General features: G+C 39.8%; 1 protein-coding gene across 1 annotated transcript; it reads right to left on the bottom strand.

Annotated features, from left to right (window-relative positions):
- Positions 1–21,356: 21,356 nt before the first annotated feature.
- fign (fidgetin) lies at positions 21,357–23,573 on the bottom strand (the record flags this gene model as incomplete). Its single annotated transcript, XM_083996472.1, has 1 exon — positions 21,357–23,573. One exon carries the CDS (start codon positions 23,571–23,573, stop codon positions 21,357–21,359), a length of 2,217 nt encoding a protein of 738 aa, XP_083852598.1.
- Positions 23,574–24,057: the final 484 nt, after the last annotated feature.

Raw genomic sequence — 24,057 nt, forward strand, 5'->3', positions numbered from 1 at the left:
GTTATTAACATTTCAAAAGACAGAAAAAAAGCTTTTGCCTGCAAAATTAACAGTGGCTGGGCTGACCTGTAAGCCATGCAGTCTGATCACTGTAATGACAGCGTAATGGCATATTTACATTAAAATCTGGGCAGCTAATATGAGATTCAGAATGGGAGGCTCAGTCAAGGATTATTTAGTCTGGCCCGATGGCCTCTTGCTGAATGTTTCTTTCTTAACTTCAATACAAAGCAGAAAGTTCTCATTTCATGACTATTTATGTAGCTGGTCTGTGGCTTGCTTTTCCCTCTCAACACCCTAATGTTCTCTTTAGTTCCAACCTTTTATCTTTCATCTCTCCTCTCTTTTCCCTCCTAACTCTTTAAAGCCAATTATCATTTCACTTCACAAGTGTCAGAATCCTACACTTCACTATATCTTCAGGAGCCTTGTTGGGATGAATGGGATTCTTCACCGACAAAGATGAGTAGCTCTCTCCCACCAACCCCCGAACCTTCTGATATTGCAGCCTTTGAAACAAGAGAGGAGTTTTTTTCTTTTTTTTTCTTTTTGCATTTTAAATATTCCTAATTCACCCCCTCCCTCCCCCTACTTTGATATTCTCCAAGAAACTGCTGTGTTATTTCAAGATATAGGATGAGAGCACAGAAGTGATAGGATCACACTGATGGAGAGGTTTTAGGTTCAAGGTTTAATTGGTGTGAAAGCAGTGACGGGATGAAATTCTGGTAATGTAGGATGCGATTTTCTGTTCTGTTATCCCAGCAGTGTGTGTGAGCGCATAGTTGAATATAAACTGTACCAACCACAGTATCACTGGGACTGCAAGTAAAGATAAATTGATTAGCAATTTCCAAAAGAAAGTGTTTGTAAGAATATGTAAAAGCATTGAAGAACTCCAAGAAACTCAAAGATATTCCATTTACAATCATATAAAACTGTGTTTTCCTTATTGCTTATTGTCTCTCTGTCAGTCAACTAATCCATTATCTGACTAATCTTTAAAAACACAATTTGAGTCTAACTTAACCCCATGTAATTCATTACATTGCTCTGACTCAAAAAATGAACAAACACACAAACAAACAAAGAAATAAATAAGAAATTCATATAAAGAGGTTCAATAAAAATCTGTATTTACGATTATTCATGATTATATAGTTTACAATACGACTTTACAGATTACACTTCATCTTAACCCTGCCCATCTCTAAGCATGCATGAAACCAGTTGACGGTTTATAAGCCATTATTATTTTTTTATATACCCCATATAATATAATAGCAGTGTGAGTTAAAATTGTGGTTCAGTTGAGTCTTTAAAGGTGCTCTATCTTCCTTTTACCTCAGGTTGAGTTTTTCCACGTGTGGTTTAGAAACAATGCTATTATTGCCATATATACTCTGCATGACTGCTGGCTGTGAGCACTGGACTCTGACATCCTGCAGGTGGGAGGAGGTGATATGTATTTAAAAATGCAAAATGACATCTAATGTTTAGCGTTGCTGCTTGTTTCCCAGACCCAGGGTGGACCTGACCATCTGCTCCCCTGGTCAGATGGAGCTATGCTTTTGGCAGCGCTCAGAGCCGTTCCATTGGCCTTCATCTCAAAGGACACCCGGCATTATCAGATTTCCCCCACCTCCCCACCCCCCCACCAGAAAAACTGAGACAGTGGCACTATAAGAATAGCAATATGCTACGAGAGAGGGAAAAGGGTGGAGCAGTGTGCGGTGTAGGAAGAAATGAGTGGAACGGAGGGAGAGGGACGGCGATAACAACAAGTTGTCTCGCTGGTAGCCAGATACTGTCACATTACGGATGGAATCACTTCAGAAACGTGGAGAATTAATATCCTAATGAAGCTTCGAGTGGCCATTAGGTGTGTGTAATGTGGCTCCAGGGGGCTGGGATAGATGTCCAGCAGCTTTAGGCCTTTATTTGTGTGCAGTCACCTCAGCTGTTGCTTTTATTAGGGTAGCATTAAAGGGAAAAGGGAGGATGCCACAGAAAGAGAGCGTTTTATTACTCTGGTTCCCAGGGAGTCATGCTCTACCTGTCACAGGCACACAAAGCATGCTGTTTTAGTTCATTTTACAGCTAAATATCTCTGTTACAAATGTCTCTGTCTATGGAACAACATTTGGGCTATTATCACCAAAGTGTTCCAGCGTTGTCTGGAGATGAGTTATTTGGTGTAATGTCTCAAACAGTGTGAAAGGATTTTATGTGCAGGCAGCTGTGAATATGAATTTCATTCACATTTTTCATTCACATTAATATACTCCCTTTCTCTCCATTTTTCCTACCCCCCCCCCCCCCCTTTCTTCCTCTCTCTCTCTCTCTCTCTCTCTCTCTCTCTCTCTCTCTCTTCCCCTCTCTCTTTTTCACTCTCTCTACCTTTTTCTTTTGACAGCACCATTGCATGCCTCTGCTTTTTATCTCCTTATATTTTCAGGGAATGAATTGCTCTCCACTGTCACTGGGCTCTGGCCAAGAATTCATTTTTAGTGGGTCAAATGTTTCAGAATGTCATCTTTGACAGGAACCTAGCAGCACGATGAATACAAGGAAAGACACGGCCCTGCTGATTTTTTTTTCTTTTTTTTTTTTTGTTCGATCACTGCATACACTTAAAGCATGGTAAACATGCAGTACACAAAGCAAAGGCACAGAGTGTCTATGTAGAAATCAATATTGAATTAAAACACTCCCCACTCATGAATAAAAAAAAAACAAAAATGAAAAATGGTGAGGGGGCTATTGGAGCTGCAGGACTCTCCAGTCAGCTAATGAAGGTTATGTTGCATGGCAGAATTCAGTAATTGCAACGCACAAGTGAGGTATTAGACAGGATGTAGCTAATGGAAAACAATCACATTTAACATGGCTCCTTGGTTCTAGCTGTTCAATAAGTGAGCAGCAGGCTGGCTCACAGAAAACAGGAGGTGGTGGTGGTAGTGGCGGCAGAGGTGGTGGGGGGTTTCGCGCAGCACAGTGTTTTAATGTGATCGGACTATAACAGACAATCTATTTACAGTGTGCTCTGGGGAGCTAATAAACAAATGTTGAGTAATTTCAGCCAGCAGTAATTACCCTTGCAGCTGACAAGGAGAGTGTGATACTCTCTCCTTCACCTCCGGCTCGGTCCAGGAGGTGTGGGCTCTTCGGAGTGGTCCTCCACTGCTCATATAGATGTGGCTGCTGGCCAGCAGTCAAATGCACAGGATCATTTACAGTACACTGCCTCTGTCTGTGCACCACCAGGGTGTCAGATTCTACACCATTGTTCTGTTTGTACACTGGTAATAGCCAGGCCACAAATGAAGAGGATAAAACTGGGGGCAATATAATTATTTTGTAAATGCGGAGATTCGCAACTTGCAGAACTTTTACATGAATGCACTCAAACAGTTTCCATATAATCCAATTAAACAGAAGCTGAAGCTGCAGGTTACCAGCTTGAGTGGTAATTAACATTTGTACACAATTTCAGTGAGACTCCTCACTTCCTCTAGCCACGTGCTATTGCACTCTAACCCCATTTAGAAATCAGTGGAGGAAAAGAACAAATATTAAGTTTAAGAAGCAAACAAATTACTTTGCAGGTTATACAGGAGAGAAGGCCAAAGGCATCTTTATCCAGGGAGCTCAGTCCTGATCCTTCAGTTACGGTGAAATAGATTTTTATGCAAATATATCTCTATTGATCGCTGGCCCTTCCTTTCTTTGATGGAGCAGGATGGAGAAAACTGCATGTAATTAGATAGAGATAATCATTACGGAATAATCATTACTTGAGCATGTTTACATCAGCGTAGAAAAGATCTGTTGCATACAACTACTCAAGAATTTCTAGTACTTTAATTTGTGGTTGGATTATGTCTGGTTTCAGTATATTGCTACTGTCACACAGATTCAGATGATAAATTTCCTCAAACAATGTGCTCGCGGGGTTTTCTCTGTTGTAAGTAGCTTGGGCCAAACAGCGATATTTTCTGTTGCAGATCATGCCTACAGTGCATTAGCCTTAGTCCTCTCTGTCTTCCTGACCAGTATGGCACAAACAATGCCACATATCAGATCCCCGCGTTCTCTGCAGAATAACAAGGAGGGAGTGGAGCGGTGACGTGAGGGGTCCAGTTTGAGGGGCTGACAGACGGATAGTGAGCCAGCCTGTCCCTTATCCTCAGACAGGCAGATGTCCCCTCTCCCTGCGTGGCCGGCTGCTGACCAGGGGAGAGCCATGCGGCTGCTGAAATGAAGAAACTTGAGAGCTCCTCAGGGGGTGAGCTGGTCATTTGATGTCCAGCACAAGGGCAGGGTGTGATGCTGAATGAGCTGAGGGAGAGAGGCAGACTCTGCAGTCTGTTACAAAGGCCCAGCCTGACGGGCAGGGAAGGAGGGAAAAATACTGAGCACAGACAGACCATTACTATATTTCATCTGTTTTGTCAGAGGGAAAATGGTCGTAAAGCACATGCAGGAATTTGGTGTGGGGGAAATTTATTTTGAAATCCCACATTGATCTGTTCATAAAACCAATTATGTCCTAACTAATATTGCATGCAACAAAATTATCATTATCATCTGTCACTTCTTTACATTATTCTGCAAAACTGGAGCTATAATCACCTTTGTTATGACCATGATAACTCAGTGGACAATGGGGGAGTGATACTGACACAAGCTGTGACTGAAGTCCCATTGAAATATGTGAAGTGCAGGCACAATGGAGCCATGGCATCTTTCTTACCTGGCCTAGGTTCAGTCTTACAGGCAGTGGAGAGCCCTTTGAAGGCTACAGAGAGGCTGAGATGAGAGGGAGCCCTGCCTGCAGAGGGATCAACCATGCCGAAGTGCCAGCACCGCGGTGCTGTAATTAATCGCCAGTGATGGCAGCTTCAGTCCTGCAGCTCTGCTCAACTTCTCCCTCACGACAAAACCTGCGGTCAGGAGATGTTAGGCAACATTAACTGCACATACCATTTCCATTTTCAAAAAAAAAAAAAAGGGTGATGCTGGTGTGTGTGTGTGTGTGTGTGTGTGTGTGTGAGGGGTGGGGAGGTGGGGTGTCCCGTGGTGGGTCTGGAGATATAGGACTACCGTGGGGGCTCAGGCGAGGAGAGCGACTGTGCATAAGCCATTGCTATGTACCTTTCATCTTGGAGGAGATTTGGAGAGGTTTCAGACCACAGAGACTTCTTAATTCTCACTAATTCATTTGCGTTCCAGATTCACTGGGCCTGGGATAACCTGAGAATGATAATGAACTTGCAAGGGGAGTGCATGGTCCCTTGCCTTTGAATGTGCTCAGAATAGATTCAGATAATCTTTCCTTGTGAATCTTTCTGGAGGAGAAGAATCCTATTAAGCGTGATTGCTTGTCATGAGATGTCCTCCAAGTTGGGGAGTTTTAACTTGTGGGCACACATGCCTGAGAACGTAACGTTAACACAGTTGTTCTTGTAAACCACAGAAATGCAATATCGCTGCAACCACAGGGAAGGAAAAAAAAGTGATCCGTGCAAGTTTTCGATTTCAAAATCATACTTTATAATGAATATTTATTTGCAAGATGCATGAATCCTCAATCAATAAAATCTACCCACCAGCTTATATAAAACATGCTTTTTTTTCCTCCTTGGAAATCCAGCTTCATCCAAACAATATATTATCATTACAAATGAGGGTGCAGGTTATTTACATTTATGGATTGAAATGCCACATTTTCAATATCATACTCAGGCAAGCAGACCTCCATGTTTACTTCCTGAAGGCAAGCGAGCAATATTTTCCGTTCAAAAACTGTTACCATTATTTCTTAACTTTTTTCAGCATTGAGATGTGTGTACAGTACAAGTCTATTAATAGTTGAAATAAAAAAAACATCCTTTCAGAATAAGACATACTGTTGCAACTGCACTCTTGACATTCACAAGCAAACCATGCTTGCTTGTCCTTTGCTGTCAGATCGTGACTGAAATTCCGACTGAAAGAATTTTCCATATGCTTCTGTGCAGGCTGACAATGAATGGAGAGATTTTCAAGAGATTTATAGGTCTGTGGAGTTCTAAGGGATAGATTGCAAACTCTTGTGAGAAAAGGGAGGGAAAGCTGTCTTACTTCAGGGCCGGTCTCATCTTTGGTCAAACAGAAGTGAGCTTAATTTGTGGGTCTGCCTGGGGAATTTCAAAGGAAAAAAGCTTTGAGTGACGCCAAGCTTGAGCTCCCTGATGTTAGTGAGATGAATGAAAGCAGGGGTCTATAGGCTACAGGCCTTCTCACACTCCCACATTAACAGAGGTCTTTCAAGTTCTCATCAGGATAATTGTATAGGATGCAGTAAAATGTAAGGCAGTGTTTTAGAGGAGCAGGCTGCACTTGTCATCAGTCTGATTAAGATCCATTTACTCACCTAATAACATATGCACATGTCATGGTAATTATAAAGTAATAACATACACATAAAATCACTTCAAAACCACTTTAAACCAAGTATTATAAAGTCTACAGGTCTAATAAAACTTCTTCACAAAAATATTACCTTAGGCAACACAAACATTCCATAATAGCTTTTAAGAGATTAATATAGATTTATGAGGAAGTTCTAAGTGTTTATTATTTGTCAGCAAATAAGTAAACATCATGTTTATGACTTGTTTTATATTAATACAGCTATGTTTTCTATATGTTCATGATTATTTACAGCCACAGCATTATGGGTGCCCACAGGAGTTGTATAGCTGACATGGATAAATGCTCATAACCACTTACAGCTACTTTATAGTGTATCATAAAACACTTATTAAATGTTTACATACAGCTTATGGATGCTAAATAGGAGGATTAAAACTAAAGTGTTGCCCCAGGGCTATTCTAATTAGTCTATACTCGTCTACTCTTTGTAGAGAATATGCATAATTTACTCACACTACTAAGCTATAAGATCTAGTGGCCAAAATAAAGGACACTCATTTCCTAGCAGGTTCTTATTGCACAAAATACAAGAAGTCATTCTCTGCCTCTTGGTGTTTTTCAACAGAAGACTTACTGTGCTATTGTACGGAACTGGCTGGCCTTGATAGAATGACCTAACATTTTGACAGGACAAAATATAAAGCTGCTCTTTATTCTGAGGACAATTCAGCAGATGCAGGCATGGGAATGGCTTTAATCAATAGAAATGTGGGTGTACTGTGTGATTTATTCCAGGCTTTGCTTTATGTACAAAGAAATCTCAGACATTGCTAAGAGTGCAAGCATAATGGGGCCCACTCAATTTTCCCTGAAAGCTTGTGTTGTGATGGCTGTTGCTGCGAGTATTTACAAGTGCTATCTGATCAGCCTCGGAGGCTTCCCAAACGAGACAGATGATTAGGTACGGCAAACGAGCCTCATCACCAGCTAAAATTGATGACTCAATACTGGATGACAGACAACTCTATTTGTATCAAGATAAGGCGCTGACAGTTGCGTATCAATCAAAATTGAGTTATTATTGAGGATAAAGGAAGGCATCATTAAATCCAGATATGCCTCTCTTCACATCTGGCAGGCAGCCATGCGTGTGAAGGGGGGGTTAAGGGACAGAGAGAGAGAGGCAATGCAAGAAAAAAACACTTGGGGCAATCATTCCTGGCAGTGTGCTGGCAGCTGCAGTGTTTTTTTGTAATTTCAATATGTTTCTGTAGACCGAGAGCTTGGGTGCAATAACAGCTTACAGATTGCTTATGTCATCAAATTTTGACAAACATCTCAATTGGTTTTGACCTTCATCTTTAGCCATCTGTTTTCCACTGTTCTCCTCCTCCTCTCCCTCTCAGTCTATATATTTTCACCTGATAGTATTTGTGTACCTTAAATAGGTTATTCTTCAAAGCTGGCGCTAAGTTATTGAAGACAACAGCGATTTATAGTTATCAGTGTAGGTTACAATTCTTTGCCAAGAACTTTATTGGTTTCGAAGTCTGACACTGACATTCTTTAAGTTGATATAGCAAGATACAGTTTCTAGTGTTTACGTCTTAGCCATCATTCGTAACTGTGTTAATTCGATATTGACTCTACTTTTATCTCAGTTTTTGGCCTCCACCACCTACTGAGGAAATGTCGGCCTACTAAATACTGACCTTTATTCACCAGTTAGCGTGTTATAAGCAGCTTAATGTCAGTTTGGAGAAATGTTTATGTTTTTAATTTTCTCTTTTTAACGTTCTTTGCAAGACCATGAGAACAGTGATTGCAAATCAGAACAGTTCAGTTGCTTGCTGGAAGGCGAATGCAATGAGCTTGGATATGCTAACATCTCCGTAGGACTGATGGCGACTGCAGAGTAAGGTATTAATTCTCCGTGGATTAGTCACTGCGAACGAGTCCTTTCACGCTCAAGTAGCCGTGTGATTCCTTAACATGAAAAATATTGATTATAGCAGCTTTAATAACGTCCCTGTGAGATCCATTTTAAAGGTGTTGTTCAAATGAATCACTTCTCAACATCTGTCCTCTTGTTAGCTGCTGTTTGCATGATGTTAATATTCCCATTAGTGTAGTCTTATTAAGATGTGAGAAAACTGTCTATATCCTCAAGGATCAAAAGTGTAATTGTTATGATTTGGCAGGTTCCCCCTCCTGTTTCCTTTGCCCCCCCCCCCCCACCTCCCTCCCTGGTGTGTTGTGTTTGCTCCCAGTTTGACTCTCTCCCTGTTTATGTGTGTGTCCTGCTGGGCGTGGCTTCCTGGTCTCTGTTTGTGCCAACTCAGCAGCTCACCTGCTGCTCATCATCCCTTCAACTCTACAAACCTCTCCTGTGTTTGAGCTTGGCTCGGCTCTCCAGGCGTTGCCAGGTCTGCTTATGCCTCGAGAACGACCCTCTTCCAGCTCTGCTTCCCTTGTCTCACCAGAATCAGCCTCTCACCTGCCTCGCTCTGTCTATTTGAACTCCAACCTGCAAGCCTTCACCACGCGATCGTGCCTCATCCAAAATCTACCTCAGCTCCAGCTCCCAGTCATCAGCTGTACCCCACCAGTCAAAACAAGCTCAAATTATATCTCTGCTTCAACAGACCTGCCATAATAAGATAAAAACTACCTTTTAACCAAACCCTGTCTCCTAAAACTGTAAAACTGAGCATCAAAGTACTAGAAACCTCTTGAATAATCTACTGACAACGTGGCATTAAGAAGTATCTTGTTCCATGAGCTAGTGATCAGACTAAACAACACACTGCGTATAATGTAGTCCCTCCACAGTTTGACATTTCCCTCTGATTTTCATATCTTTGCTTGAAATGACAGTCTATGTAACATGTGGAGGCCTTAAAAATGCCATGGCTGATATGAAATCAATTTGCATTTCCCCGGTGTCTGGATAACATGGCCCTGTCAGAGGACCCTGCAGATCTGCTGGAGATAATGACGTTATAGAGGGCGGCTTGCACAGTGGAAAGGATGAAATTGAAAGAGTGACGTTCTGTGTTTCCCATGATTGCCTTGACTGGAGGATGTGTGGCTATTGGACATGCACTCCACTGTCTTTGCTCCCCATTAACTCCACTTGTTCCCCGCCAGGGGTTAAGACAGACTAAAGAGATCCACCAGTCAACTTTTAAGTATAGAAATGGCAAAACTCTGAAAAAGCTAATTAATTCTACCCTATTGGCCACCGCATTGAAGTTTTTAAATTTGTGGTGACCAGCACTACATAAAAGCTCAACATATTACAATTAGTAAGAGGTTTCATAATCATAATTAAGATGTTAAGAATGTTTTATTATCAGACTTTTAGGTCGCTTTTGATGTTATGTCTCCATTTAGGGACATTAATTAATACAATGAATACATTAATTAACTATTCAACACCTTAGAAGAAAGAGAATTGATACCAGTTTGAATTTGATAATTTATTTAATGGATAAAAGGAACACACACACACACACACACACACACACATACAAAAAAAAACCCTGACTACTGACTGTCATCCCATTGACTTAATACTGCAGCACTGGCCCTGCTGTTATAGGAATACTCAGTGATCCCATCATCAAAGAAGATCACACAGTAATGGTAACTATACCACTTTGGCCACTTTGTGAAAATGTGACATGGAATTATCTGAATCGTGGAGATCACACACAGGAGTGTACTGCATTTGTAAAGCCATATTACAGTGAACAACCCAGAATTTGTTATAAACATAGGAAGTGGATAGTTGACGGCACTGACCTGGTGACATTTAGACGTGATCACACTGTTGCAGGGGGCCAGCTTGTTATCGAGCCCAGTGTATGCTGAGAGAGAGAGAGAGAGGGGGGCATCTCTCCTGCTGCCGCAACACTATTAAACACTGCCATAAACTACAGGTGATTCCAACAGATATTTCCTCACTTTGGTGGCTGCATCTGAAAAAGGTTGACCTCTATACACCCTGAATGAGACGGCTTGCTTTCTCTCTGACGGCTGAAGAGAAGGGTCCGAATATATCAGATGCTGGTGATGAATTTATTTTAGGGCCGAGATGAGTTAATGGCAGAACAAAGTCGTCAGATACTTCAGAGTTCTTCTCAATTCAATTTAGACATAGAACGTTTCATTTGGACATGTATGTAGCCAGAAGTGAAAATCACCATCACCTTTATCACAACAATTTTAATATAAAAGGAACATGATCACAAGGCTAACAAATGAAAAATGTGTCATATCAAATACATAGTTTATAAAATATGATAATTTTTTTATATTCAAACTAAGCTGTTACAATTTACTCCACACTGATAATGTTAAAATACCGCTTCCACATCAATGCATCTAAATAACATACAGTATATATTCAACACATAATGAACTGCATGTACTTTGTGGTTTTATTTTTCATTTACTTCTAAAACCTTAATAATAATAATACAGTTTCTATCTCAATCCCTGTAGTAAGAAGATACTGTCATCATGAACCACTGTAGAACTGAGCTGGAGTATAAACCGGTGTGACTGGGATGGATTAGCTGACTGCATACAACAAATAGACACATGTAGCTTCAGCTTCACATACAGATTGTACATCACACTTCAGGAACAATAGGAACAGCACTATGGTCTTTCCAAATGCTGCTACAGGAAAAAAGTTAGTAAATAACAGAAAATATTTCAAATCTGGTTCTCTCACCAATAATATTTCCATACAGCACTGAGCGCAGAAGTGATAATAGTTCTTGGTAATTACAAGTGACTGTAAATTCAGCATGTTTCTAAAGTAATTATTTATCTTGGTTGGAAATGTTTTATAGAAAAAAACACACTGAAAATCATGCTTAAGACATTCACATGCTAATTATATTCATGGGTCACAGTTTGACTTGCGAATGTGTTTTTTTTTTTCTTTGTTTCCATACATCTCATTATTTTCTAAATCAGGATAAAATTGCTTTGAATGTCTGGGGATTAACAGGGTCATCATAAGTATCTAAGAGTATATGGTGCGGTTTGATGTTGCAGAGGGATCTGTAAAGTACAAAATGTGCTGTTTTCAGTGTTATTACAATAAATAAACATAGTGCACTCTGTTTACATAGGTGGTCTATTGGGTCTAATGTCCACCTTTGGCAAGCCGTCATGTGTAATTCAAATACACTGCAGTACACTGGGATGTCCCATGTATAATAAGGACTATACTTACAATATATGGCAGGGACTAGCTGATAATGAGACATCCTGGCTCTAATCGACCTTATGAAAGTCTGAAGAGGAGCAGAAATGTGTCTCCTGCACCAATAACAATTTTCAATTAATAAAAACATCATTTTGTCCAGTCCCTTAGGATGGGGGGGAGGGGGACTCGAGGGCCTTTCCCTCACAGAGTGTGAACAAACCTTTAAGCTCTGTCGCTGTGTGAATGTGTGAATGTGTGAGTGAGACACACTCAGACAGCCTATCTCAGTTGTACTCAGACGCACTCACACACATACACACGCACACACACACACACACACACACACGGCAAGGAATTATACTTGTCTGTATGGTTTGTTAGCACTCAAGAGATAAAACTTTACATGTTGCTCCCAATTAGCACAGCAGTGACCGTGCACAGTCTCCTGTGCTCAGCTTCTCTTCTGAAGAGGGGCTATTTATGTGAAGACTCATGAGAATGTGAGAATTGAGGCGAGAGAGAGGAGATATGGAATGTGTGAGATAGTGTGTGTAAGTGTGTGTGTGTGTTATGAGGGAAAGAGGGTGAGAGAGAGGGAGTGAAAGAAAGAGATAGAGAGAAAAGGAGAATTGAAATGGCTTAAGCATCCATTTTGAGAAGAGAGACAGGTCCTATTAACATTTAACAGCATTTGTGCAACTTGGTGCCGAGGTTATGATGCAAATGAGGAGGAATTAAAACTGGCCAGAGGTTTGTCATTGATGGATTGCAGTCTGGCAGTGCTCACACTTCCTAGTGTCCATCAGAAGCGATTACTGTGTAATTAAACCTTATTTCTGGACTCTCTAGTGCATAATTACTTTTTGAATGTAACCATCATCTAAAAGCTACAAAATGCTTTACCATTTAGTCTAGCAGTCAGTTCCATGGGCTTGTGTCAGATATAGCCATCAGACAGAGCAAAAGAACTGTCACTTTTAATAAGAGGCAAAAAATTAAATGAAACAGTATGCTTATTACAGAAAAATTAGGCTTTCAAGAGTTCTTTCTGTTATTTGCATAATTTATCCCCCACCCCACCACACCCCCCCACCCGCATGCACACACACACGCACACACACATGCACCGCAAGCTTTAGGCAATTTCCCTCACATTTAAATAGATTGCACATTTAAGGCTACTTAAGGAAAATTATCACTTTGCATATTTTAATTGTTATGAAGGAAGTGATTTGAGAGAGGTCCGTGGCTCATCCTCTTGAGCCATGTGGTTGCGGAGCTGTCTGATTCGACTGCTCAGCGCTGCAGCTCCACAGATAACCTCCGAGTTCACACACATCCACTCCAGTTTCATCAGAATGCAAATGAAGCCCAGAACACTGGGACAAGTGGATCTTTGATATTTACAAAATAGCCACTAATAAGTTGAGTGTAATTTGTTTGACTCAACTTTATTTTTCTCTTATCAGCCCTGATTGTTTTTTTTCTATCTCTCTCTCTTGGTCAAATGGCTCTTGTTTAAAAATTCAGTAGAGAAAGAAACAAAGAGCGTGTTTCTTGCTCGGATTTCAGAGACGGCAGGAGACAGCATGGTGGTGAGAGGATGTGCGCTGTATAGCATACTATCTATACTGATACAGACGTAGATAGATAGACGCTAGTTCTCTCTTATGACAAGACGTGCTGTTCTGGCACTATAGCCCAAGATAGACACTGTGAAGTGGTAAACATGAAAACAAAGCATGCACACGCACATGGCAGTTAGTGTTTTCATCTGTTTATCAAACAGCCCACACCAGACTCACACTTAAAACTGTGAAAGGGACAGCCTGCTAAAGAAAGAGTATGAAGGAGAAGCACGGCTGTGGAGACTCAGTTTAAAGATGAACTGGGTTGTGGCCACAGTTTACTGTGGAATATGGATTCAGTTGTCATCATATAAACTATATACTTATCTCCTTGTAATATTTATTAAGCACAAGGCTGCCAGACTAGTCTCACTCCGGCAAATGGTAATATAAAAAGAGCCTGAGAAGTGACAATTGATTTTTGAGTGTTTTTCAAAGTTAACAAAACATAGCATGTTTACACACACACACACACACACACACACACACACACACACACACACACACACACACACACACACACACACACACACACAGGTTTTATTTTTCTGCTTTGTAATATAAAATAATGTTATAGAATATCATTATAGCTACAACAGTAGTAAAATAGCGAGTTTTCTTTTATGAGAAATGTTGAAATAGTCTCTTTGTAAGTTTTATTTTTATTCAAAGATGAATTGTTGAGAATGAGGCTGAGTGAATTACACATCTTATCCTGGAAACATTATTTGTCAGGTGATGTGCTTAAGCATTATGCTCTTGTCGAACAAGGCCTTTCTTTCTAGTGAACAATTCCATTCTCCAAGGACGGTTCTCCATGGGAGAGTGTGGTGGTGTTTTTAAGTGTTGGTGTTCTCACCTTCACAGGCTTGTCAGTGCTTACAAGAGAGAGCACACACACTGAAGAAATTACCTTTTTCACAACTCCTAGTTTTTGTGAATTGGTTAATTTTACTCCACAACAAGTACAACCCATGTACAAGTCTTTATTTAGAAAGACCTCATCATCAGGAAAACATGTTCAGTTCATTTGCGGTGTAAAGAGTAGATGTTTGCCCCTGTTTTTTTTGGCATAAATAACAATACAGGTACAAAATGTATTTTGAGAAGCTAAACCAGTGTTGTTCACCTTATGAAATAATAGAAATGTGTTAGATGATGTATTATGATTATCTGCACCCACTACATCTCATATTGACATGTTTGCAGGATCAAAAAGAGTATCGTCAACACTGATACAATATACTGTCTTTTCTCATGAATGTTAATTGCACATGAACTTCCCACGCATCTACTACTTAATGATAGCATAAGAGAGGTTTTTTTTAAAGCATAGCTGTTCATTTTCTAACAAAAAGCAGCCAGTAAGGATTTATAAAATATTATGGATCATAAGAGGTATATGGTGGGAGGAGTGCAATAAAAAGTAAGCCTTTAATTCAGCCTCTGTAAACTGCTGCAAACTCAATTACATTTCCCTATGTTTTTGCTAAACACCAGTGAAATAGAGAAACTTTTATTTAAGTTGTCATATATTGAACATTGTTTTGCACAAGAAATAGCTTGGAACGGAAATAGCACAGGCTTAAATCAATCACACGGACGCAAATTTAATCAAGTAAAGGTACAAAATGCATCCAGTTTTCAGGAAAAAAAGAAAACATCTTTATTCAGTATTTCAATAACCTTTATGTACCTTGAAATTAAAATACATTTAAATTGACTGTACTGTAAGTATGGCAATACATACACACATATAAACATGTATGTGGTGCATTTTCATATGTATGCTGTATATCATTAGCAAATGTACAATACGTACAGCTATGTGCAAGTTTATTCTCTGTACATGTATATGAAAAGTGAAAAATCAAATTCTTCATATCTTAATGTTATCCCCTCGTACTTGCATGTAGAGTTGCAAGTGCACATACATACACATTAACATGCGCACTACAACAATTCACAAAAAGATTAAAGCAATTTGTTACTTTTCAGGAAATGAATTTGCATTGGAGACCTTGTAGAAGACCTACACAGTCCACAACAATTCAATGAAATATGGTATTGTAAATAAACTGTACGTCAGTACTGTATGTGCAGGTTAACTTCATTTTTGCCCTCAAGGTGCCACTTTTTTTTTCTTTGACTTGTACTTGACAGTGTAAAGACAGTCTTCTTGAGGTAGACTGCTCAGATTCAAGGGCGAGCTTTTTTTTTTTTAATTTTATTTATTTTTTTAATTTTTTTCATGTTTTTTGTTTTAACTTTTTATCCACAAATGCAATGACATTCAAAATGACAGGACATAAGTACTACATGTACAATATGTAGTAATGAGGTAGAAATGGTTATAAAAAATGCCAGACTATAAGACTACGTAAGGATGGAATCAAAAGCTTAAGCAGTTTTCTCAACAAATGTAATTACAGGAATACTGACAGATTTAGAAAAAAAAAAGAAAAAAGAGAGATTCAAGTGACTGAGTCAGCATCACTGTGAGACTCGATGTGCTTATCAAAGGTTCTGCTCAAGTGTTGTTTGTGACTGTAGGCCCTTTAATCACATCACCTTCAATAGTGAATGACTATTTCTAATGATAACATCTACAGCATGTTAAATATACACCCTATATGGAGAAAAGTAGAATAGTTTTCCTCATGTCAGAGCTTGCTGTAAGTCTTTTTACTGTATAGTTCTGATGAAAATTAAAAACATACAAATGTACAGTAACTGTTTTTTTTTTATCCATGTGCCTTTTGTTACACTGTGCTCTATTTCACTGTTTAGGAGACAGTTATTTAAAAGAATTTGAAAAAAAGCAAAGCAGCAAATATGTGACAATTGTCTAAGTGATTACAAGTAGTACTTAATGCGAGTGGAACATTTCTGCCTTTTTAACACACATTTCTGTCTAAGTTCATGAACAGTCGACCTCTTGTGAAATCTGTGCTTGTTAATGGCACTTAGGGCTTCTTCTTATCGTCTTGTCGCAAATCCAGAAATGAACAAAATTACTCTCTTAAGATTCGCAATCACAGACACAGAAACAATTATATTCGAGTGCAACAATATGGTTTGTGACATTTTATGCTAATATCTGTGTTGCATTTTATTTATAAGATCAACAAATTAGCCGTGAGTCTACGAGTATTCCAGGCAGAGGTAAGTGACTGTTCATTAACTCTGAGAGGGTAAAAGAAAAAGAAAAAAAAAGATGTTTCACAAAGCTCACGTCTCCTGAAAACATCTGACATGCTGTGATACAATATCTTGACAATGCCCTGTGAGAGTGCTGTAAAAAATTCCAATTAAAAACATCCACAGTTAACATTGTGGCATTAAGGACAGTGAAATTCATAACTCCATTAAAAGAAAGATGACTTGCTTTGGCTTCAAGAGAAAAAAAATCAATTAATAAACACATCAAAGTGCAATAATTAATGACATAATATTTAAGGGGAGCGCTGCAGTTTTTAAGTTTTCTGTTCATTTCCTTCATTTCTCCTTAAATGTGTTTCACATGAATACTGGTATAATTTCATGTAACTGAATGTTTGTTTGTTTTGTCTTGTCTGAAGAGTCTAAATGGACAATCTCAAGTTTGGTGAATGTAAACAGTATGTCTGGTATACCAACAGAAAAACAGAAAAAACAATTCTAAAAAGTGAACACAAATTCACACTGTTGTCTACGCAGTTACATGTACAGCACATCAACGCAAGTTTTCTTGTGGTGAATGTTTTCTAATTGAGCAAATGAATCGATGCTGCCTCTGGGCGGATTATTACTTAATTAATGTACATTGAGCTCATTCAATGATAACGCCATCCATCTTAGGACTGCAGGTGACGTCCATACATACTGTATGTACTGTAACACAAATAGTGTGAAACTACAACAAGATATCACTGTTGGTAAGCTTTTTTTTCTTCTTTTTTTTTACTGCTACTGTCATTGTCTTGGTTGTGATCAAACCAGGTGGCAGTGAATCAATATGCAGACTTTCTGATAAAAAAACTAAAGCAAATAAAAACAAAACAAAAAACAGGTAAAACATGTGCAATAGACAATAAACATGAAGGGACCCTCTTTGAAAAGAAACACAAGGTCCTTTAATGCCTCTGCAGTATTGTACACATACAGTGCTTTTCTACTTCAGTGGCATTTTTCAATGTGCAAGTGCTTAGCTTTCCTTACTGCTCAGAGGACACAATACATTCAATACTTTTACTTGCCAATTCAGCTGTCAGACCTGCTCTTTCATTGTTAGAAATGGAAATGTACTTATTAATGGCAGCCAGTAGTGATTAATGACACTAACAGTTTAAACATGACAATGACAAACTAGAAATATGACAGTTGTGTTTGTTGTGTACAGACGAGCCTTTAAGACATGTTCTTAAAAAGGAATGCCACTCAATTCATGTATGTTACAGTCATGGCCTAAAAAGGTCAAACCATTTTTTTCTGTATACATTATATTAAACTAATGGAATTGGCCGTAAAATATGTACATAACATCATTGTGAATGCTGTCACATTTAGATTCTCGGTTTGACATCACAGATTCAGGGGTAAAAGAAGCTATGGCACCATGATCCACTGATGGATGTTAGCTGACACAGGCCGAATTGTCCTAAGGCAAAGGCATATTGTATACCAAAACTGATATTCAGTGGTATTCCCCTTTAAGTGCATTATGTGGTGGGAAACAGGGTTCTTGGGAGTTATCAAAATGTAAAGCTAATAGATTTTTGCAAACAGCACAACAATGTTTCTCTCAGAAGGTTCCCGCATTGAACAAGCAGAATAGGTGCTGACATTTTGCCGTCTTCATGAATTTGTCTTTCAGAGATAACAAACAAACTGAGGTAGAAAGGAACTTAGGCTATACATAATCCTTAGGTGTTATTAATGATAAAACAGCAGCAGGATGGAATGAAATAGCTCAGGGCAGTTGTCTTTGTCAACCCCGAGATATTTGTCTGCACTTTTCAAATCTCTCTCCGCTCTGTGTCACCACAAGCTGAACAGTTGTGTCTAGTGAACTAAAGAACATGATCACTCTAAATGATGGAAATGAAAAGATTTTTTTACCCAACTTGAAATAAAATGAAATGTTTCAAACAGTAATGATCTCCAGTCTACAATTCAACATATTATAATGGTTTGACTCATAGGCGTAGGTTTGCATTTGGATGGTAGGGAAATGTCCCTACTGATATTTTTGGGAGGGCAGAATTATCCCTATAAATATTGGGTTAACTTGATTGCACTTTGTTTGGAGTGAAGTTGTATCAGATAATTATGAGGTGCCCTAAGTGACCAAGACGATTGATTTTGGTATGCTAGCATTTGATTGGCTGAGAGGGCACAGACTTAGGGGAGCTAGAACAGTCTCATAATGAATAAATGCACACAGAAATGAATACATGCACAAAAGAAGATTCACAAATGTATTTGGGGATCTATATATGTGACTCAAAACACAAATACATTTGCAATGCACACACAAATATGTTTCATTCCATATTATAAGTTTAAAAAAATTAACATTAAAAATAAGATTCATAAACATATTTCTGATGCACATACGTACAAATAGAAAAAAAAAATCACAAATATGTATGTAAAAGTATTTGCAATCTTCATCAAATACATATTTGGAGCTTGTTACTTTCATATATGAACTGTTGAACCTGCATTTACGAAGAGCTTTTAATTTGTAAACCTCGCTGCATTTGTGTGTAAGTTTTGAGACTCTGATCCACAAATGCGTTTTTTTCTAAGAGGGGATCATCTGTAGCCAATCAGATGTCTCACTCCTTTACAACCAGTCATGTGAGTGCCTCACCACAAGGGGTGTTTGATTACGTCATTAAAATGCGCGCAGACGGCCAGAGGCTGCAGGTTTTTAGCATGGATGTATTATGGTTTTTAGCCCGCCAGTAGTGATCGGGGCCGGTCAGGAAGGGATCGGTCAGTCGATCAGCCGGCCAGCCTGATCTTCAGGTCTGGAGAAACACCGTGTCATACCACAGTCGCCCGCCATGGAGTATGATGGTCCATCGGCCCGATGTTCCTGATTGGCTCTGAGCTGCACACACCCAGTAAGTGAAAGCGGAGAGCTCCAGCCGAGTCTCTCCATTCCTCTCACCCAAACTTAGGCACCCGTCATGGGCTACACAGTTTCGGCTCGGCTCGTTGTCCTGTTTGGCTCAGCCTCGCGTGTTTTAATGACATCATCAAACACCCCTGGTGGTGAGGCACTCATGTGATTGGCTGTAAAGGAATGAGACATCTGATTGGCTACAGACGATCCCCTCTTAGAAAGACCCCATTTGTGGATCGGAGTCACATCAGGGGAGTCTCAAAAGTCTCACACACAAATGCAGCGAGGTTTACAAATTAAAAGCACTATGTAAATGCAGGTCTAACAGTTCATATATACATGTAATAAGCTCCAAATATGTATTTGATGAAGATTGCAAATACTTTTACATGCATATATTTGTGACTTTTTTTTTTACTATTTTAGTGTGCATCGGAAATATGTTTATGAATCATATTTTTTTTACTTATATATGGAATGAAACATTTGTGTGCGTTGAAAATGTATTTGTGTTTTGAATCACATATACAGTATATAAATCCCCAAATACATTTGTGAATCTTTTTTTGTGCATTTATTAATTTCTGTGTGCATTTATATTAATTTATGTGTGCATTTATTCATTATGAACTGTTCTAGCTCCATAAAGACTATCTAGAGGCTTGCGTTGAGCAGTCACCACTAGTGAAGTCTGCAGCCATAGTGATTTAAAATGTAAAACGTGCTAGCTAACTAATGTCGCCAGTAGACCTACTGAATATAAGTGTTTCCCATTGATTAGTAAGTGGAAGAGTGGCAGAGCCGTGTCCCTACCAGTGTTGAAACCAAACCTACGCCCTTGGTTTGATTCTTTTCAAAGGCAAATCTCTAATCATACTATACTACAGCTTTCTGTTTCAAACCAATTCAAATGTAAAGGATTCCCCCCAAAATGACTTTTTGTGTTTTGTGTATTGTCTTGTACCAGAATTACTCTCATACATTCATTGTAGGAACCTTCTTGTTTCTTTTTGAATGTTTTGAGGTATTATACAGCCTTACATGGTTTTTGATGATGGGATTTCAATGCAAGCCAAATGCTCTTGTACTGTGTAATGCTTTGACACAAGCTTATGAGGTACGATACATGTCATTATCACTTTCCTGAGTTTTCAAATAGAGAACATCTAAAGATTTTTTTTTTACATTTATATGCGAAACACTGTGAATTACTACTGTAACAATATTTTAACAGCAATTACATAGTAATTTATTGTTTAAATTGAAATCCCATTGTAAATGTTATTAGTTTTTTTTGTAATTTCATTGATAGTGGAGTAGCTAGTAAAGCCGACCAAATTGACCTTCAGTTTGCCAGAAAACAAATTACGTAATTCCAGCAAACAAGTTCAGCATCAGTGTTATTGTAATTAAATGAATTACACATACATAAAAATGTGTAAGGTAATGGAGCACAACTGAAAATATGCCAATAAATTCAATTTACTGCAAATTAACCACAACTGTTCACAGAGACCACAAACCCAACACAGCTGTAGAACACTATTCAAATGGAAAAGCAAGTTTTTTGTCTCATTGTAAAGCTTTTTTTTTTATATTAGCACATGTCACCAATGAAGATTATGAGGCATAATAACAAAAAACAAACTTAAATTTAAAAAACTTAAACAGCACCACCTCAGGCACTTGATAGCAACTAAATCTCAGGATCAGCAGAATAATATATATAGACAGCAACAAGTATACAAAAAGAGGGGGCATCTTCTACAAGTTGTTTGAGCTTTTGTGAATACATGGATTCAGCTATGAAAGCATTTAATTAATGTGTGATGTTAGACTGTCTTCTGTCTTACAAGAACAATCCCTTAGCTGTGTTGCCATTGTTTGTTAGATTTCTTGTTCACTGGAGGGCCAAATCATATTTGTACTTAATGAGTTTGAAGAAATTGTGTTTGATGGCTCTGGTTCATTGACTACAACCAAACATTTTATTCCACTCAGTGTACATGTCAAGTTCTTTTTGTGATATGCTAGGCTGAAATTTGCAGAACACATTGTCAAAGTCTTGGTAGGAGACCGGTCTCATCTGGCTAGGATGGATACTCGACAAGTCAGTACCAGGAATGCCATGAAGAGGACCTACTACAGCCTCTTGACACAGCTGGGCCACATCTAGTCCAGAAAAACCCTCTGTCCTCTGAACCAGCAGCGACATCTCTTTGTCACTGAGACAGTAGTTGTTCTGTGAGAGCAGTTGGCTGATTATCTGGTGTCGTGCTGTCCCATCAGGCAAGGGGATGAGCAGTCGCTTGGTAAAGTACCTCCGTAGGGACTCTGGGATCTCTTCAGGCTTATTGGTGGAGCAGACCACGAGGACATGGTCCTCAGCAGAGGTCAGAATACTGTCAAGCTGCATGAGGAGCTCAGCCTTGAGGCGATTCACTGGGCTCTCCTCGCTGAGCTGGGCCGACAACAGCAGGTCCACTTCACTGATGAACACCACTGTCGGCTGGCGACACCTGGCCACCAGGAAAGAAGCCTGGATGATCTTGTCACCCTCCCCCAGCCACTTGGTAACCAGACTTGAACTGCTTAGTCGCAAGAAGGCTGCCCCCAGTTGGCTGGCCATGCAGCGGGCCAGCAGTGTTCTACCAGTTCCCTGAGGTCCAAACAAAAGGAGGCTTCGAGGTAATGTGGCAAGTCCACTAAACATGTCTGGCCGTAAAATGGGCCATAGTATCTCCTCTTTAATGGCTGCTTTGGCCATCTCCAGACCTGCAATGTCACTCCAGTCCACTGGAGGGCCCTGCTGAAGGATTTCTGTGGTCACCATCTCCACCAAGTTGGAATCACTGTTCTTCAGTTGCTCCTCCGCAGCATGGATGGACGAGGTAGCCGTACCAAGGTCGGGCCCTGTTAGGGAGTGGGAGAGGTGCTGTCTGTGCTCTTCAGTCTGCTCATTCATGATGGGAGATCCAAACTTGCTGAAGGGCTCAGTTCTGAGATCACCCACAGAGCTTTTGGTTGATCCATAGGATGGAGGAGTTAGTGCTCTGCCGGAGTGCATGTTAAATTTTCTTTGCTGATCAGAAGACATGGGCTGTTTGGTTGGCTTAAACGCTAAGGACAAAACCTCAGCATTTCTCTCGAATCCATTGCCCCTGTTCGAGTCTGAGTCTGTTATTCTGTACATCGGGCTCTGTGAGGAGCGCTGTTGGGTGTAGTTGAAATTACCATAGCTAGAGTCCATATCTCCATGTCCACTCATGTAGAAAGCTTTTCGTTTTAATGAGTTGGATGTGCTGCCATTCAAAGGTGTTGGTGCAATTGGTGTATGATTATGGGACTGGTAGGTGTAGCCGGGCAGTGTGGAGGGAGGGATTGGTGTAGGAGCTGCAATACCAGACGGCAGATAAGCAGAAGGAGGGGGTGCTCCCCCTGGGCTATAACCGGGGCCAACAGCAGTCTGAGAAGGATACCCTGTTGGAGGATAATTGTAGTTGGGAAGGTTTGGAGACCCGGTGTTGTAGCTTGGCACTAAGGCAGGGGGAGGAGGTGGGGGTGGCGGTTGTAAGAGCCCAGCACTGTGCAAAGGAGATGGGTGTGGGGAGGGGAGGGCTGGGGTATTCTGGCTACTGTAGCTAGAATGTAGGTAGGAGGCGTTGTAGCTGGCAGTATATTCCTGAGAGGGGAGGCCCGTGTGGAGAGTAGTGGCTGTGTGGCTCCCACAGTTACTGCTGGAAAAGCTAGGCTCAGACAAACTGCTGGCCACCCCCGGGGAGCTGCCTATGCTAGCCGACACATCTGTAGGGGGTAGGGCAGCTGTCATTCCAGCTTTGCTCACAGATATAACATCTGGAGCACAGTTCATTGGGTAAATCCCCTCCTGCCAGGACTCATTCTCTGACTTTCGTCCATTCATGAGTCCAGTGGTGCTATCAGAGTAGGAACACAGCAGGGCCCTTTCATTTGGGCCCTCTAGGATCCCAGAGTACTTCTCTGCATATTTCTTTAACAGATTGGAGGCAGTCAGTGCAGAGATGTCATCGTTTGCCCACGCATACTGGTACGTTCGCTGTAAGTGCCCCCGGTAGGCTTCTACTTTGTGTGCTGGCGAGCGGGTAGTGGATGAGATGTCAAAGTGTTGCTCTGCCCATTGTGTGTGCTCTGGGGTCCACTGCATCTTTAGACCTAAATATACCGCATAAGGGAGAAATTTGTCAAAACAAGCATAAACAAATAGCTCATAATCATTCAAATACATATATATATATATATATATATATATATATATATATATATATATATATATATATATATATATATATATATATATATATATATATATATACAAACATATAATGTAATATTTTTTAATTTTATAATGATTACATGGTAAATAATTCAAATGCAGATAAATGAACCATTATGCAGTAATTTCTTATTTTTTCTAATTGAAGCAAGAAAAGAAAGGAAATTATAAAGAAAACAGAGAACATTTAAATACAAATTGAACCATAATGTCTGCATATCTTCTAAAAGACAGACAGACAACACTAACTGAACACACATCATGGTCAGGATGTGGATGTGGGATCTAACACCTGGTTAGCGCGGTATAATCCACCCAACACAAAGCAGAATGACACCGACATTGCGGGTCAGTC

The sequence above is a fragment of the Trachurus trachurus genome, assembly GCF_905171665.1.
Source record: "Trachurus trachurus genome assembly, chromosome: 21".
NCBI lineage: Eukaryota > Metazoa > Chordata > Actinopteri > Carangiformes > Carangidae > Trachurus > Trachurus trachurus.